General features: G+C 37.1%; 1 protein-coding gene across 7 annotated transcripts in view; it reads left to right on the forward strand.

Annotated features, from left to right (window-relative positions):
* WDR72 (WD repeat domain 72) overlaps positions 1 to 17004 on the forward strand; it is a 229937-nt gene that overhangs the window by 75603 nt on the left and 137330 nt on the right. For all 7 annotated transcript variants that reach the window (XM_027067276.2, XM_027067278.2, XM_027067277.2 and 4 more), the window contains one exon: positions 14696 to 14898. In XM_027067276.2, the coding sequence (XP_026923077.1) occupies positions 14696 to 14898 (203 nt within the window). The remainder of the gene's footprint in view (positions 1 to 14695; positions 14899 to 17004) is intronic.

Genomic DNA, 17004 nt, shown 5'->3' on the forward strand with positions numbered 1-17004 from the left:
CATCAGAGTAACAGAAGCTCCATTGAGGGACACAGGATGTCATCTTATAGTTAGTTCATCATTTAAGTGGATAGCAAATTATTTTTGCAAATTTAGTTAAATGATTTGGATAAAGTCTTTTATTTATCCATTTGGATAAAGACTTTATCCAAATAATTTAACTAAATGATAGATCAGAACTGAGAACATTTAGGGCTTAGGATTCTAGGAAAGTAATTGGAATAAGAAGATTTGACACACACACACACACACACACACACACACACACACACACAGATTTGACAAAACAATTTACTTTGAAGCCATGATTTGCACTGGAGGTTTAACTTTTTTTTTCTTTTTTCAACGTTTTTATTTATTTTTGGGACAGAGAGAGACAGAGCATGAACGGGGGAGGGGCAGAGAGAAAGGGAGACACAGAATCAGAAAGAGGCTCCAGGCTCCAAGCCATCAGCCCAGAGCCCGACGCGGGGCTCGAACTCAGGGACCGCGAGATCGTGACCTGGCTGAAGTCGGACGCTTAACTGACTGCGCCACCCAGGCGCCCCTAACTTTTTTTTAATCATCACATTTTTTTCTTACTTCCAGAAGCATCATTTGTAAGTCTAGTTTGAAAACCCCATTGTTAATATGTTCCTTATTTTATGGCCATAATTTTTTATTAATTTTGTTGTCTCCATTTCTTACAACTATGATCATTCCCCCAAAATTGGTCTATTAGCAAAGCTATCCATCATCATTGATTTCATAAAGGAAGTTGTGTTTTCTTTAAAGCACTAGATTTAAAAGAATCTTTAGCAAATCACAATTTAATTTAGATGACAGAGAAAAAACAATCGGTACAACCTGAGGTTTGGAATTAGATGACTTAGCTTACCTGTATAGATAGAAGGAGAAGTCAAATGCATGATGTGATATCCTACGTTACCGTAAACTGAATATCCTAGCAACTCATCTCAGAGATTATCTGTTTCATTACTTCTGGCCTCCTGGCTACTGATTATTTTCAATACAGTTTCACATTCTTTTTGCCACAATTCAAAATCTCAAAAGCTCTGAAAAAAGTGTTTTTTATTAGTTTGTGGTAAAGCAACAAAACCAAATCTTAACTCACATGAGGTTATTTATTCCACTGAGTGTAAATATTCTTTTTTTCTGCAGATAAATGACTTGTTTGATTACTGTCTTCTCTACAAGACTCTCCTACAGCTATTTAACAATAAACCTATGTGCATTATCTTATCTCTCCAAAATAAAAAAAATCCTGAATTCTAAAACCTTGTGGATCTAAATGTTTTGGGTAAGGAATTGTGAGCTTCTATTATCTTTGTCATTCTCCCCAAAGTAAATGATAGTTTCCTACAAATTGCCATCTATACCCTGTGTCTTTGCTTTCTTGTCTCCCCTTTATTGAACGTATTTTAATCTGGCTTTTGTCTACACTATTCCTCTTCTGAGGTTCCCTCACTGCCAGGTTCAGTTGTCATCCTCTGGGTGGCAGGTACTTGACTTCTCTGCAGTCACTGTCACCAATGTCCTTCTTGTCTCTTTCTCTCCGCCTGCAGCCTTCCATGGCATCCCCTTCCCCTAATAACCAACAGCGCCTGTTTCTCAGGTTGTGCTGATTCCTCAAGTCCTCTCTATCATTCCCTCTGTCTCTTCTCAGTGTACTTATCTTTTTGTTTGTATTTTCCTTGAGCTGTCTCATCAACAGAGTTGCTTTTTGTGTGTGTGGTGAAATATATATAACATAAAATTTGCTATTTTAACAGTTTTTCAGTGCACCATTTAGTGGCATTAAGTGCATTCACATTGTGGAACCATCACCACCATCCACGTCTGGAACATTTTCATCTTCCCCAAGTGAAACTCTGTACCCATTAAAAAATAAGTTCCCACTCCTTCCTCCCCTCAGCTCTTGACCATCATCATTCTACTTTCTCTCTATATAAATTTTATTACTCATAGAAGTAGAATCATACTTATATGATATAAGATATAAGTAGAATCATACAATATTTGTGGGGCTTTTTTTGTGACTGGTTTATTTCACTTAGCATAGTGTCCTCAAGGTTCATCTGTGTTGTAACATGTGTCAGATCACTCTCTATTTTTAAGGCTGAATAATGTTCCATTGTTATCTTCTAATTTAGAATCTAATTCTAATTCACTGAGTAAGATAATGGCTGATGCCAGAAGACCTATCTATATTCTTTAATATATAAATATATATATTTATATGTAATGGAATATCACACAACCATAAAAAAGGATGAGATCATGCTATCTGTGACAGCATGGATGGACCTATAGGGTATTATGCTAAGTGAAATGAGTCAGACTGAGAAAGACAAACACTGTATGATTTCACTCATATGTGAATTCTTAAAAAAGAAATTGAATACACAAACAAAAAGCAGAATCAGACCTATAAATATACAGAACAAATTCATTTGCCATAGGAGAGGGAGATAGGGAGATGAGCAAAATGGGTGAAGGGGAGTGGGAGATACAGGCCTCCAGTTATGGAATAAATAAGTCATGGGAATAAAAGCCACAGCATAAAAAACATAATCAGTGATATTTTAATGGTGATGTGTAGTGTCAGATGGTAGCTACACATGACTTATAAATTTGTCTAATCACTATGTTGGACACTGTCAACTCTACTCAAATTAAAAAAATAAACATATTCTGGCTAAAGAAGGATAAGGAAATGGTTCTATGTAGTTAGGAATCCACCAAAGGCCCCTGGCTATGTAAGAAACCTAAACAGTTCATTTGATGACAGTCCTGATCAGTAATCTCAGAGGGAAGTACTGTTTCCTGGGCCCAATACTATCAACAGTGTCTGGTGATGAACTGTGATCATTGAAAGATAAATTATATGGTGCATTTTATTTTGTACGCCTCCAGTAAGGCATGGAATTATATATTTCAGAGGCGCCAAGAACGTTTAAAAATAAAATGGTTTAGAGACATAGATTTAGACATAGATTTAGATTGGGGTTTTTATTATCTTTTGCATAAACTATTGAAAATTTCCTAACTGATTACCTTGTCAGTCAAACTCTTCAATTCTCTTCTCCATATTGCCAACCAAACATTACCTACTTTATTATTATTATTATTATTATTATTATTATTATTATTTTAGAGAGAGAGAGAGAAAGAGGGCCTGGGATCCCTGGGATCATGACATGAGCTGAAATCAAGTGTTGGCCACTCAATTGACTGAACCCCCAGGCACCCCAAACATTATCTACTATTTTAAACTCAGCGTTAGGGCACCTGGGTAGCTTGGTTGGTTGATGTCCAACTTCAGCTCAGGTCATGATCTGCTGGTTTGTGAGGCTGAGACTTTCACTGGGCTCTCTGCTGCCAGCACAGAGCTTTGGATCCTCTGTCCCCCTCTCTCTCTGCCCCTCCTCTGCTCATGCTGTCTCTGTCTCAAAAATAAATAAATAAGTAAATAAAATAAAACATTAAAAAAAAACCCTCATTGCTGAACATGCTAGTGCTCATGGTCTGTGGTGGAGCCTGGAGCCTGCTTCAGAGTCTGTGTCTCCCTCTCTCTCTGCCCCTCTCCTGCTTACACTCTCTCTCTGAAAAATAAAATAAAAACATAAAAATAAATAAAATTAAATAGAAGTTAAATAAGATGTATATTAAGTGCTAAGCAAAGTGCTTTAGCACTTAAAAAGCCTCAGTGGTAGCTAATAGTAATTACGGTGATAATGATGATAAAGAGGAGGAAAAATATGTATCTTACATATGATTTTTTCCAAAATAATTGAGTGCTTTTTAAAGTTTATTTATTTATTTTTGAGAGAGAAAGAGTGAGCAGGAGACAGGCAGAGAGAGAATCCCAAGCAGGCTCCAATTGTCTGTGCAGAGCCCAGTGCAGGGCTCAAACTCAGGAACCATGAGATCATGATCTAAGCCAAAATCAAGAGTCAGACATTTAATAGACTGGGTCACCTAAGCACCCCTAAAAGGCATTTTTTTCATGTGTTATATGATTGTTTATTACCAGCTATTTAACAAATATCTTCATGGCTCCTAATAGACCATGAGGATGAGAGAAGGGGTTATTAAAAAAAAAGTAAATGTCTAACCAGTCTTCACATTTATTAGTTTTTATGACTTGATGACTCTATGTGACTAGTTTATGAAGCAGGAAATTTCACATGAAATAATTAAAAAAAGAATAACAAATTTGAGGTCTAAATCTGGTCCAAAGTAAAAGCATTGCTGCAAATCCTAATTGTATTAGCTCTCTGTTGCCGTGTAACAAATTTCCACAAATTTAGTCACTTAAAGCAACGTCCATTTACAGTCTCGGTTCATAAGTAGGAAGCCCAAGTGAGATCAGCTAGGTTCTCTGCTTGGTCACAGGCCAAATTCAAGGTTCAGCCACCTGGGATCTCAGCTGGAAGCCCTGGGGAACAACTCACTCACTTTCAAGCTCATTCAGATCCTTGGCAGAATTTAGTTCTTTATGGCTGTAGGTCTGAGGTCCTTGCTGGTTGTTCACCAGCTGTCACTGTCTAGAGGCCACTCTGACCTTTGTATGTGGCCTTCTCCATCTTCAAACCAGTAATGACACTTTGGATCCCTCTAATGCTTTAAATCTCTCTGACTTCCCCCTCGATTCACCAGCTAAAGAAAATTCTCTGCTTTTAAAAGGCTCACCTAAATAGGCCTGACCCACCTGAATAATCTCCCTATTTTAAGGTCAGCTGATTAGAAGCCTTAATTTTATTTGCCATGTCACGACATAATCATTGTAGTGCTATTCCATCATAGTTACCAGGGAGGGCATCACATGAAGATCTGGCCACTGGGAATTATTCTTAGAATTCTGCCTGTCATATTGGTGTTCAGGTAGGATTCTTTCTGGAGGTTCCCATGGCCGAGTGAGTCCATGGGATAGAAGATTGAAGAGATGGGAAAAGATTATTGGGTAAAGGAACAGGGAATGAAATTTTACAGATGGCCTGGGGAGCCAGGACTATAGTGAGGGTACACAGAGCATTGGTGCTTTCGAACTAAACCCTGACACGCCTGCTGGAGCTCTGATCACCCATTATTTGCCTCAGGGAAAGACTGCCATGTCCCAAAGGGAAAATTGATTGCAATTAAATGCTTTTGCCTCCCAGCTCCACTGTACCCACCCCCTAAAAAAGGAGACTTTTCATATGCCCTCACCCATTATCCAGCACCTTTTTCAGGAGACTGTACCCCATTTTTTTCTTTCCCAATATAATTCCTCTATCCAGGCAAAATTCCAGATCAAGTCAGCAAGATATTTACCTAAGTGAAGAAATGATAGAATCAAATCTCATCAAGGATATTGTATCCTCTAATTAACGTAACCTTCCACCAAGAGCATGAGAGGGGAAAAAAAAACTATTCTTGAAATATTTTAAAATTAAAAAATACACATACCAGCTTTAAAAAAAAATCAAACAAAACAGAGTGAATGACATTTTGCAAAACTCAGAAGCAGTACAATTTTAATGTTTTGTATATGATGGGTAATTACAAACTTAATTAAATACATTCTTCACATCATAATACACAAACACTCTCTGTGACTATCACCTCTTAAATTGTAAATTGTATTAAGTTTAGAGTGAGGTTAAAAATTCAGTTAGTCATAGGAGATTCTATGGTGTTAGCACATGTTTAAGTAAATACCTTGCAAAGAGAATGTTAGTTTAAAATTTATTTAAAATGAATGCATTATTTGTATTCTGTATACATCTCAGCAACCATACACCCTTATGTGTGTCAAGCCTTTTTTTTCTTTCAGCCCACCCCCACCCCTTTATTCTGTTTTTCTGGAGGTCAGTGGTCAGGATGCAATGTGAGAGTTGAGTGTGGCCCAGCTGATAAGTCCCAGTATTGCTCGGAATATGCTGGAGGCAGTGACAGAGCTGGGGTTAAGGTCGTGGTGGTCAGGGACTTTGTAAAAATGTATATACCCTTCAGGTGTAGAAGTTTGACTCCAAGCCAATTGTAAGTCTGTTATCATATTAGGACCTCTATATGGAACAAAATGAGCCACATCCTTGACAACCTATTTTACAGCTGAATATATTTTATTCAAGTATATTAAGGAGTGACCGTATGTACCTTTATGCCTAATTTAATGTTTTCAGGTCCTTTCCTTTTCCCCACCCTTCCTTTACTTTCTAGTTAGCTACGTTTGATACCTTCAGGATTCTCCATCTCTGGTCAGAATCTCCATCAGTTATATATTTTCTGGAGTAAGATGAAATAATTGTGAAATGGTTTTGTTAGTAAGGGGACACCCAGTCCATCTCCTTACCCTTCTGTGAAAAAAGGCAATGAACTTCGTGTGTAACAAGATAAATGATAAATCTTACAACAGACCCAGTGGTCAAATTCCTTGATAAGTGGATTTTGATGACAGCTGTCAGTTAGCTGTTTTGCTGAAACCTGATTTCATGAATTTGACTGCTAAATTTGATAATGAGGCCTTTTTTTTTTTTTTTACTATATTCTGTTTTAGAGATAGGTACTCTGAAATATTTCTGTCCTCTCTCTCACAGCCCAATATCGTGGCGGAATCAGTTATAAAATGCTGGCCTGAAAAGAGACTTAATTCTATAATGTATCCACGTACATATTTTTTGTTTTTGTTGTAAGCGTTCTTCATATAAGTACAATTTATATTCACTGCTAATTCCATAATAGGAATTATTTACCAAATTTTGATTTTTCACAATCCCACAGTAAGCTGAATATTTAATTGAAAATGTTTTTTAGGAGTACGTGGGTGTCTCAGTGAGTTAAGCATCTGACTCTTGATCTTGGCTCAGGTTTTGATCTTGGGGTCATGAGTTCAAGCCTCATGCTGGGTTCTGTGCTACGAGTGGAGACTATTTAACCAAAAAGAAAAAAAAGTTTTTATTTTTTGGTGAAACAAATTGTTTAAGATTTGTAGGTTTAACTGATGGTTACCGAGGGTGGAGGTACTTAGATGAAGGGGATTATGAGTACAGTTATTCTGATGAACACTGAGTAATCCACACAATTGTTAAATCACTATATTGCACACCTAATATGAACTAATTTAACGACATATGTTAATTATTCTGGAATTAAAATAAAAAACACAATAAAATTTGTAGGTTTACAATATATATGGTTTTAGTGGCCTGGGAGGATTTTACGTTCCTGTAGTAATTTTATTCTGAGGAAGATGTTCTCCTGCATTGTTCTGAGGAAAAGCACCATGGATTATAGTAAGTTAGTCACTGTGTCACATTTATTTACGTGTAACTTTAAGTAAATAAAATGTTTCTGTACATTGTGATACAATGTTACCCTATCTGGGTATTATTTTTGAATCAATTTATTTCTGATCATTTACTAATAGATTCATCAAGTGACTATGATTTCTTTTTTAATGATTTCTGTTCCTTTTGGGATAGTAGCTATTCCTTTTCCCACTGATTTAGTGGGTCTAATTATTAAGTATTAGGATAGAATTTGGCTGGTTGGAGATTTAAAATAAGTAATTTAAAACTATCCATTAATTGGTAATAGGCCACGATAATTTTGTTGATCTTGGAAAGTAACTATTAGTGAAAGCTGAAATAACTGTTTAGATAGAAGATAGCAAATATTAAAAATATGGGCCAATTACAAGAGACATAAAATCAAAGGAGCAAGTTTTGGCTATTTGGAAAGGAATTAACGGTTGGAATATTACTATTCCTTCTTCCCTTTCTTTACGTAGACATTCAAGTCTGTTACATCTTTAAGCCATATTTTATCATCTGAAAGTATTCTCTTTACTCTGCCTTGCTCTTCTCCCACAACTGAAAGCAGCATCCTTCATGGTAACACATCTTGCTTTAAGATAGCTTGGTACTTCAAAATCAAATTTCATAACAGGCACATCACAAAGTGATTATTTGCCATATATTAAAACTCATATATCAAAACAGGCAAAAAAAAGAAACCCTATAGGTATCCTATATGCATCGAGAATCCTAATGCATTTATTTATTTTTTTAAGTTTATTTATTTATTTTGAGAGAGAGAGAGCAGGGGAGGGGCAGAGAGAGAATCCCAAGCAGGCTCCGCATTGTCAGTGTAGAGCCCGATGTGGGGCTCAGGCTTCTGAACCATGAGATCATGACCTGAGCCGAAATCAAGAGTCAGACACTTAACCAACTGAGCCAGCCAGGTGCCCCTGCAATGCTAATGCATTTAAAATATGGCTGTCCTTTAGAAACATACTGAATTTACAATGGTTTCTGAGTCTTCCTCTTTTCCTCTTCTTTCCTCTTTGTGTACAGAAATTTCTAAAGGTTTTGTGCTGGTGTCTTGACACATCTCACTGCAAACTCTCCTGGAGATGATATTCTTTCATTGAGATTTAGTCCACACCCAGTTGCTGCTCATGCCTCAGCCTTTGTCTCTGTGCTTCTACCGCTACCTGGAACTCTACACTGTTAACTTTACATATCTGTTTGGATGTTCTCCAACTCGGCCTTTTCAACAATAGAAGAAACATCTCTGTTCCCTCTTTATTAGGTCCTTCAGGTAGCCAGGAATCAGTTTGAAGCCGAATTAAGTTGGTTTTATCAGAAAGAAGTACTTATTGTAAGGACTCAGGGGTGTGCTGCAGAGACTTCAGAGGGGCAATAGTCCTTAGAAAGGACTAAACACAGAACTAGAAAGTTGAGGGTCTGTCTCCCTCTCCCTCTCTCTGCCTCCCTTTTCTTCCCTCTCTGTGCATTTTCTGTCTCTTCCTGTGCATTTTCTTAGTCTTTTCTCTCTGTATTCTAGCATATTCTGCTCTTTAGTCCATGGAGCATGAAATGACCACTCCATAAGTCAACATGTTGCATTTGGAGACTGATTCGCTGTTTCCAGTTCCAAATTCTCGAGGCTTCAGGAAGCACCTGGCAACATAGTGGAGAGGTAGGGCAGGTACCAGGCATGTGAATGACACACTGTTCCCAGGGCTGACAATCTCTTGGTGCTGGGGTCAGCATTTATAATGAGTATAGTTTGGCATTAACTCCTGTCACACTGGACCCTGTTATGCTCTGATGCCTTCATAGCCTTTTCCTTCCACTGCTATAGGGAAAGGGTAACATTTAACTTATTCATTCAGTGAACAGGTATTGAGCCCTGCTTTGTTGCAAGCGCTCATAGAATACATACTTGCCAAAATGTGTATCTATGTATCTATCTATATCAATATCTAGATATATATAGATATCTAGATATAGATAGATAGATATCTAGATATAGATAGATATTGATATAGATAGACATATCTATCTATCTATATCAATATCTATCTATCTACCTATTATGGTAAGGAGGCAGCCCTGAATTTAAGTAAGCTAATAAAATACACCAATTACAAATGTGTTAAGTTCTGTAAAATAAAGGGAAGAAGCTGACATAGAAAACAATGCAAGAGAGGATAAGGATTTTCTTTAGAAGGCATCTCTGAGGAGGTGAGATATTCAGCTAATACTTAAAGAATGGCTAGACCTAGCAGGCAAGGATTTGTTTATTCCAAGGATGTTTTTAAAAAGATCTGATTTGTGAGCAAGGGGAGGATGACATGGGAGGAATCAGAGGCAAGAATATGACTTATAGGTCAAGGAGTTTGGATTTAATCCCAAGTGTAGCTACAGTAAAAAATCATTAGCCAGGTTGCTGATGTCATATAATCCATTAAGAAGTATTTATCTATCCTTTAATTTAGGCCAGACTTCAGCCTGGTTTACTAAAGAGGATTAAAAAGTAAGTCAAATATATAATCCTACTGATTGTGATTATAACCTAGCCTGAGAAACAAGGCTGATTGAAGAGACATTTGAGTCGCAGGTAGGAGACAGTGGGAGCCCACTGTGGTCATATGCCCAGTGACCTCAGGCCTGGGTGTCAGGCAGATCCCAGAGCCACAGAGCCAAGAAAGTTTGTTAAACTGCTCACAAAGGTCTGAATGAGAACTTGTCATGTGTCAGAGGGGGACTATCATGTAGCACAGCAAACACTATGTGCCAGAACCTTCTAAGCCTTTTAAAATATCTACTCAATGGGCACCTGAGTGGCTCAGTCGTTAAGGCTCTAACTTCAGCTCGGGTCGTGATCTCACAGTTTGTGTCACAGTTTGAGTCTCACATTGGGTGAGCTGGAGACCTGCTTCGGGTGAACACGAGCCCCTCTTTGGATAAAACGCAAGCCCTGGTGAGCCTTGCTTCTCTTTCTCTCTTCTCTCTCTCTCTCTCTCTCTCTCTCTCTGTCTCATTGCCCCTCGCTCATGTGCACCATCTCTCTGTCTCAAAAAATTAATAATAAAATAAAATAAAATAAAATAAAATAAAATAAAATAAAATATCTGTTCAATATAATCCTCATAGTAACCCTGTGAGGTGAGAATTATTATTTAAGCCCATTGCACAGGTGAGGAAACAGAGGCACAGAAATGTAAAATGACTTGCCCAGAACCACACAACTGATAAAGGAAAACCAGGATTCACGTGCAGGGCAATCTGGTGCTGAGTCTTCTCGTAGCCACCGTGCAGTGATGTCTCCATGCTGTCATCCTTGACAAGTAGAGAGGACAATGGCTGGACAGCGTTGAAAAGGCGGGGCGGGGGGGGGGCCACAGGGAAAGTTTTGGTTAGGAAAAAAAAGTGATTAGGTATGCACTGTTGGATTGGTGGTAATAGCAGGACATACAAGTGGAAATATTGTCAGTATGGGCCTAGGGCTCTGCCGGGAGGATCTTGCTACTCCTTGTAATTCTGTGCACTTGCTTTTCGAAGGAATAAGCAGTTTGGGGTCAGTAAAAGTGTTTCTAATGCTTACTGGTGTCATCTTTCCTTTACTTTGTTAGGACGCTAATTGTTGTAAGCTGTCTTAGGATTGATTCCATCCTCAAGGGTACTATTATTAGTTTAGGATTAGAATAAGTTGTATTAAAACTCATACATTAATGACAAAATAATAGAAAAAAATGCAAGATACATAATTGCCTAGAAAGCATTTTAATACAGTGCGATTTTACTTGTAATAGATTTTATGGTATTTTTCACATAATATCTACCCTGAAAGAGGAAATGATCTTATCATGCAAGTTAATATGTAATTCATACATGTCTGTCCTTATCATGTTCAGATTGATTCAGATGCAGAGTTAAGTGTGAGTTAGCTTGTGTTCTCGATGTAGCACAGTGCAAAGAAAAAAGAAAGTTCTAGTAATCATTGAGTTCACTTTGGAAAGCAAAAGTTCTCTTGAAATTGCATGTTGAATTAAGCAATTTTGTAAACCTTCACTTTCTGATATTTCTTTAATATCAAGAAGCAGTGACTATTCTGTCTGTTGCCAGAGACAGCTTATCAGAGTTACAAAGGCATGCTCTGTTGGACCTTCTCAGGGTCATGCCATCCCTCCTAGGTTACTCGTTTTGCTATAGACTCTTCTAACAATTTAAATATGTCCCTGGAGTTATGTGAATTCCTTAATTTCAGGATGTATTAAAAAGAACATTCTGTATCAAGAATGTTTTATCGTGGTATATTAATCTGTCTAATCAAGAGGGAGAAATGACCCAGTAATTTGAACAGAGAACGTTTAATATGAAGAATTATTAACTATCACAAAGAATTTGATGAGGAATTGGTTGATAACAGCTAAAGAAAACTCCTAAGAATACAGGAATAGAAGATTTAAGAGGCAACCACTACTCCTAGAACTGAGATAAGCTGCCCATGGAAGAGATTCCTTAGGGTGAAGATCTTGATTTTACTGGAGAGGTCATAGCTGTGGTCACTGGAAGGTAGAGAAGCTGGTGTGGAGGAGAGGGGTGTGGTGTGGAGGAGAGGGGTGTGGTGTGGAGGAGAGGGGTGTGGTATGGTATAGTATAGTGTGGTGTGGTGGAACTTGCAAGAAATATGCTCCCTAGGGTGCTAGGGCAAGCTGTTCACAGGAAGATGTCTCACTGGGAGTACTGTGTCATACAACCACACAAAGGGTGTGCCAAAGGGGGCTGCTGCCTGCTGGGTGCTGCTGGCTGCCAAGTACTACAGGCCTAGTGCTGGGGAAGCCGCTCACGCTGGGGAGAACCTTTTCTTCTACTAGGATTTTCCATGATGTTTTATCCTCAAAGGTTGACATTGTACCAGCTGTTGAAGGAGAAATGTTTAATTTTTTCTAATGTTTATTCATTTTTGAGAGAGAGAAACATACAAAGCATGAGCGGGGGAGGGGCAGAGAGCAAGGAAGACCTAGAATCTGAAGCATGCTCCAGGCTCTGTGCTGTCAGCATTGAGCCTGACGTGGAACTCGAACCCACAAACCATGAGATCATGACCTGAACCCAACCAACTGAGCCACCCAGGTGCCCCAGGAAAAACATTTAAAAGAACACATATCCATTTTCACAGAGCAGGCAATGAAGGATGAACCTGGGACTAAGCAGCAATGCATTGATATCTGGCATACCTGGGAATCCCTATCTATCCATTCTCAGGGTTTTGACCAAGGGCTTTTAAAAGCTATTGTCCTTCCTTATGTCTTATTTGTGCCTCACATAATTATCTTCACATATTTTACAGTTAATCATGATGCAAACTATTGTTCACAAAACCAAGTGTCCACCATTTTGTTAGAATGCGAGATTTTTTGTTTGCAGTGAAAATAGCTTTGTGTTATTTTAAATATTATAGCAGATTAGTTTTCAGATATTTCTTGCCTCTGCACAACCGTTAGATGTTAAGTAAGCTAGAGAGGGGCCAGGACTGAGCCATTCTTGTTTAGTATAAATTGCCAGCATCTGGCACAGTGAATGACCCATAGTAGATCCTAAGTTGATTATTTATCTATCCATGAATGAAAATAGATTACAACTGCCCAAGTTCATGGGTAAACTGTTTTCATCACTGAGAAATACAAGAGATAGTTATGTTTGTGTAAGACATTAGGTATAGAGTAATAAATGTGTGTATCTAAAATGTATAGTATAGGCACATATCATATGTATCAAAGTACAGTAAATTCTTTCCCAAGAATTTTCAAAATCATTTTTAAAAAATCATAGTTTGAGAAGCCACAGAAAACCAATGAGGAGAAAATATCCATGGTGATACCATATGCAAAGAGAGATATCTCAGAAAGTCAGTGATTTTTGTTAGGTGTCACAGTTACAAGTTCTGGAACATAGTCCTTTTCATAAAGGAGTAAGAAGTATTATCTTTGGTTTGAGAAACTTTTGATATTATCATCCTTGGGAGAAGGGGTTTTCTTGTTCCTGCCTGCTTTATTTGTTCAAGATATACCAATCCTGACTGGACTAAAAAGCCTAGAGAAATAACATGTTTGTGAGTTTGTATGATAAATGTGTCAGTTAATGAACGCAGAGATGTTATAATGAAAAAAAAAATCATTGTTAAGAGACTAGAGATGAAACTTCAACCCAGTATTTTAGCATTGTAGCTGTTGTGATTTAGAATCCAAAGTACCAACTAATGGTAGTTTAGTTGCTATAAAGGAATGATACGTAAGAGAGAAGGAAAAATGAGAAAAGACTGGGTAGTTGTAATCTTCTACTTATCTAAAGACACAGTGGTATGGAATTCTTTCTATATTCTTATCGTAATTCCCTTAAATTTATATTTTCTGAACACTATTAGTAAGAATTACCTTTTTCTTTCTTAACAATTAGTATAGCTACTTTCTTACTGATAGGGAAGGAGCAATAGGAGACAAAATCTGTATTAAGATTGTATGTCAAGTTAATTTTCTTTAGCATCTTTACTTAGTAGGATATAGGTTATATATTTAACATAGAATGAATAATGCAAAGGAAGAGACAGTGGTCATGATTAATTCATATTTATTTCAGTGAGAGTTTGACATCATATTTTATAAAAGCACTAATTCCTTGTGAATTGTGTTCTGATACTTCTGCCCTGTTTTGTACTTGTTCCTTTTAACTTTAGATTGCAGTTACAGAAACTTGAAATTCTGGAACTGGAGGAATGGCAGAGAAGAGGGCAAAGAATTGTTGTTGTTGTTGTTTTTCTAATAACATAAATAAACGTCAAAGGACGTAATAGCAACAATAACAACAACAATAACGAATTTCTAGAGTGGCCTGCATTCCTGAAGTTGTGAGGGCCCCTGAGTGAAGGAGGTAGTAATACAGAGTATCTGTGTTCTTATGTGTTCCATCCACTTAAATTATGTATATATATATTACCAACAGAATCTCTTTTTTTAAGCAAAAACCACTGTGGTTCTCTGTTGTTTGTGAGTTGAAACACTAGGGGACAGCACTAAAATATTCCATAGTTGGTTGTTATTGATCACTTGCATACTGTATAATAAGTAAGAGATTTTACTGTTAAAGACATTGAATGCCCTGTTGATTTCAGTGGGTAAAAACGCACAAAGGGGAAGATAAGCTTTCAAGTCCATAATTTCAGCCTTTGTAAGATGATGATTTGAATAATTTAAAGAAAGCTCCTAGGCTGCTTTTTCAGTTGTTAAGAAGGCATGATAACTTAAAGAATTGGATTTTTCTGATAAAAGTGTTTTGTTCTTTTCATCCTTTTGGGATAAATATTTTGCATATTTTTTAAAATATGCATATTTTAAAAAAAATTTCTAATCTTGTTTTTCCAGGCACTTTGGAAAGACATGAAACAGGAGAAAGAGCAAGAATAATTCTCAATTGTTGTGATGACTCACAGCCTCTAAAGCCTGAATTTGCACTTCCAGTTACCTCAGAGACACATAAGCACAAAAGTGTAGAACAGAGACCCTCCAGCTCCTGTCAATTTGGGCCAATACCTTGCCCTGGTCTGCAGGTGGAGTCTTCATGGAAGGTAAGTTCAAACCAAATTGCTGCTCACAGAAAACATGATCAACTTCGAGTAAGAAATCATATGCCTTCATGAAGATGAGGCAATTAAATATCAGCACAAAAACAAGAACTTAAGAGATGATTGTACCAGACAGACATATCTACCAAATGATCTTGGGTGAATCAGGATAATTTTTAAGTGATTATTATGCTTGGTATAGCATTCTTTTTGACAAGATAGGTTCCAACTATCATAATTGAGTCAATCTTATATTAACTCTTGACTTCCACATGGTTTTCAGTTGGGGGAGGGGCTGTATTCTGTGCTCTGCATCCATTTTTTCAGACGAGTATAGATGACCTCTTCTTTAAAATGGTTATTACAGATAAACCAAAACAGTATTACAAAAACTGGATCATTGTATGGACAAGTTTTTTGATATACTCAGCACCTGTAGGATCACCAGCTCTTTAGAATTCCAAGCCTCAATTAATACACAGTGATGGAGTTTGCATTTAGTTTCATAAACCAAGTCTTCACTGAAATTTGGATCAGCTTTCTTCTTTTCAGTTTTAAAATGATATAGTATTTTATCTGATTTCTTTAAGGAAATTTTCCATCATTTTTGTCATCTATATTTCTAAGTTATCCCTTCATCATGTTGTTGTAATTATGTCATTTATATGTATATATCTAATGGAGTATTTTCCATGTAAACATATTTTCCTAATATTATCTATGTCTTTTTAATGACTACATCATGCTCTATACTTTGGGTATACTATTACTGATTAGATTATTTTCCTATGGATTAATATATGGGTTGTTTTTTTATGTTTCACTTTCATGAATAACATATCTATGAACCTTAAAGCTTTTTTTCATATTCAGTATTAATGGGATATATTTCTAAAAATGGGATCTCTAAATCAAAGTTTAGCTGATATTATTAACATTTTTGATTATTTTAGTAGTGTTATGAAGACTGCTAAAATATTATTAATAAAGACTTTAAATAAGGTTTTGTTTATCTCACATCCATGTGTATGATTAGAGGCAAAAGGATGTGTCATCTTCAAGAAAGATCCATGGGCTGCTCGAGCTATGCCTCAGAGTACAGGGGGGAGAGGCAGGGGTCCAGTGTGCTTTTTGGGTTCAGAGCTTTGATTTAGATTTATCAGTCTTTTGAGAACTGAACCACACTAACCAAACACCCAAGCAATACATATATAAAGTAGAATGACAATTGTCCAATCTACAATGATAAATATAATTGACATTTTGTTCACCCCTCAGCATATTCTCACTGTAGCAAAGCTACAGGTAGTCGGGGAGAAGAGGGAGATGAAGTTTTCACACAGGGCTCCTTGACGAGCATTGAGTCAGAGGCAGGAGGTGCTCATTCACTGAGCTCTGAGAGTCTGATATACGTGGAAATATACATTTGATATACATTGATATAATCTGATATACAATGATATATCAAGGCTGATAAACATTGAAAAATTCCTAAATTTTGGATTTTTAAAGTCTCCATTTAGGCCACCCACTTTTGTTTATACTTTCCTCCTTCAGATGTTAAAACTAGTCATCAGGCTTTACAGCTCCTCGTTGTTTGTTTTCTCATTTAGGCAAATTGGCTATAGATTGCCAAATGTGCTTTTCATGTTTTTGAAAGGGGTCATATTTTATGAGGAAAGTTATGTCAATATGATGAAACTTTAACATTCACAAATGAAAATTACAGTCATAAGGCCTTAGTCTCCAAAGGTGGGAAACTGAATCATATGTGTTGTAAGATTAAGGTCAAAAAAGCCCAGTGAGAGAGCCCAGATGGCCACCAAGCATTCCCATCTTAATGTGGCTCTGTTGCTTTCTATGCATAATAGACTGTGCATCTTATAGTGGGAATTATAGGCTAGAATAGTAGATGAGAACTTGGGGATGTCTCTGGACTCGTGCATGTCAGATGCCTAGGGTCTGCAGGAGCAAATCTCATTCATCAAGTGCCTATTTTACTAGTTTAATTCCCACAAGGTAAACTGATTACTATTTCTTTCAGTTTCTTGGAGGACCTCAGAGTTACCGTTTAGGTAGTGGTAATAGTATATATAGATTTCATTTTCT

Source organism: Acinonyx jubatus, chromosome B3 (genome assembly GCF_027475565.1).
Source record: "Acinonyx jubatus isolate Ajub_Pintada_27869175 chromosome B3, VMU_Ajub_asm_v1.0, whole genome shotgun sequence".
Lineage (NCBI taxonomy): Eukaryota > Metazoa > Chordata > Mammalia > Carnivora > Felidae > Acinonyx > Acinonyx jubatus.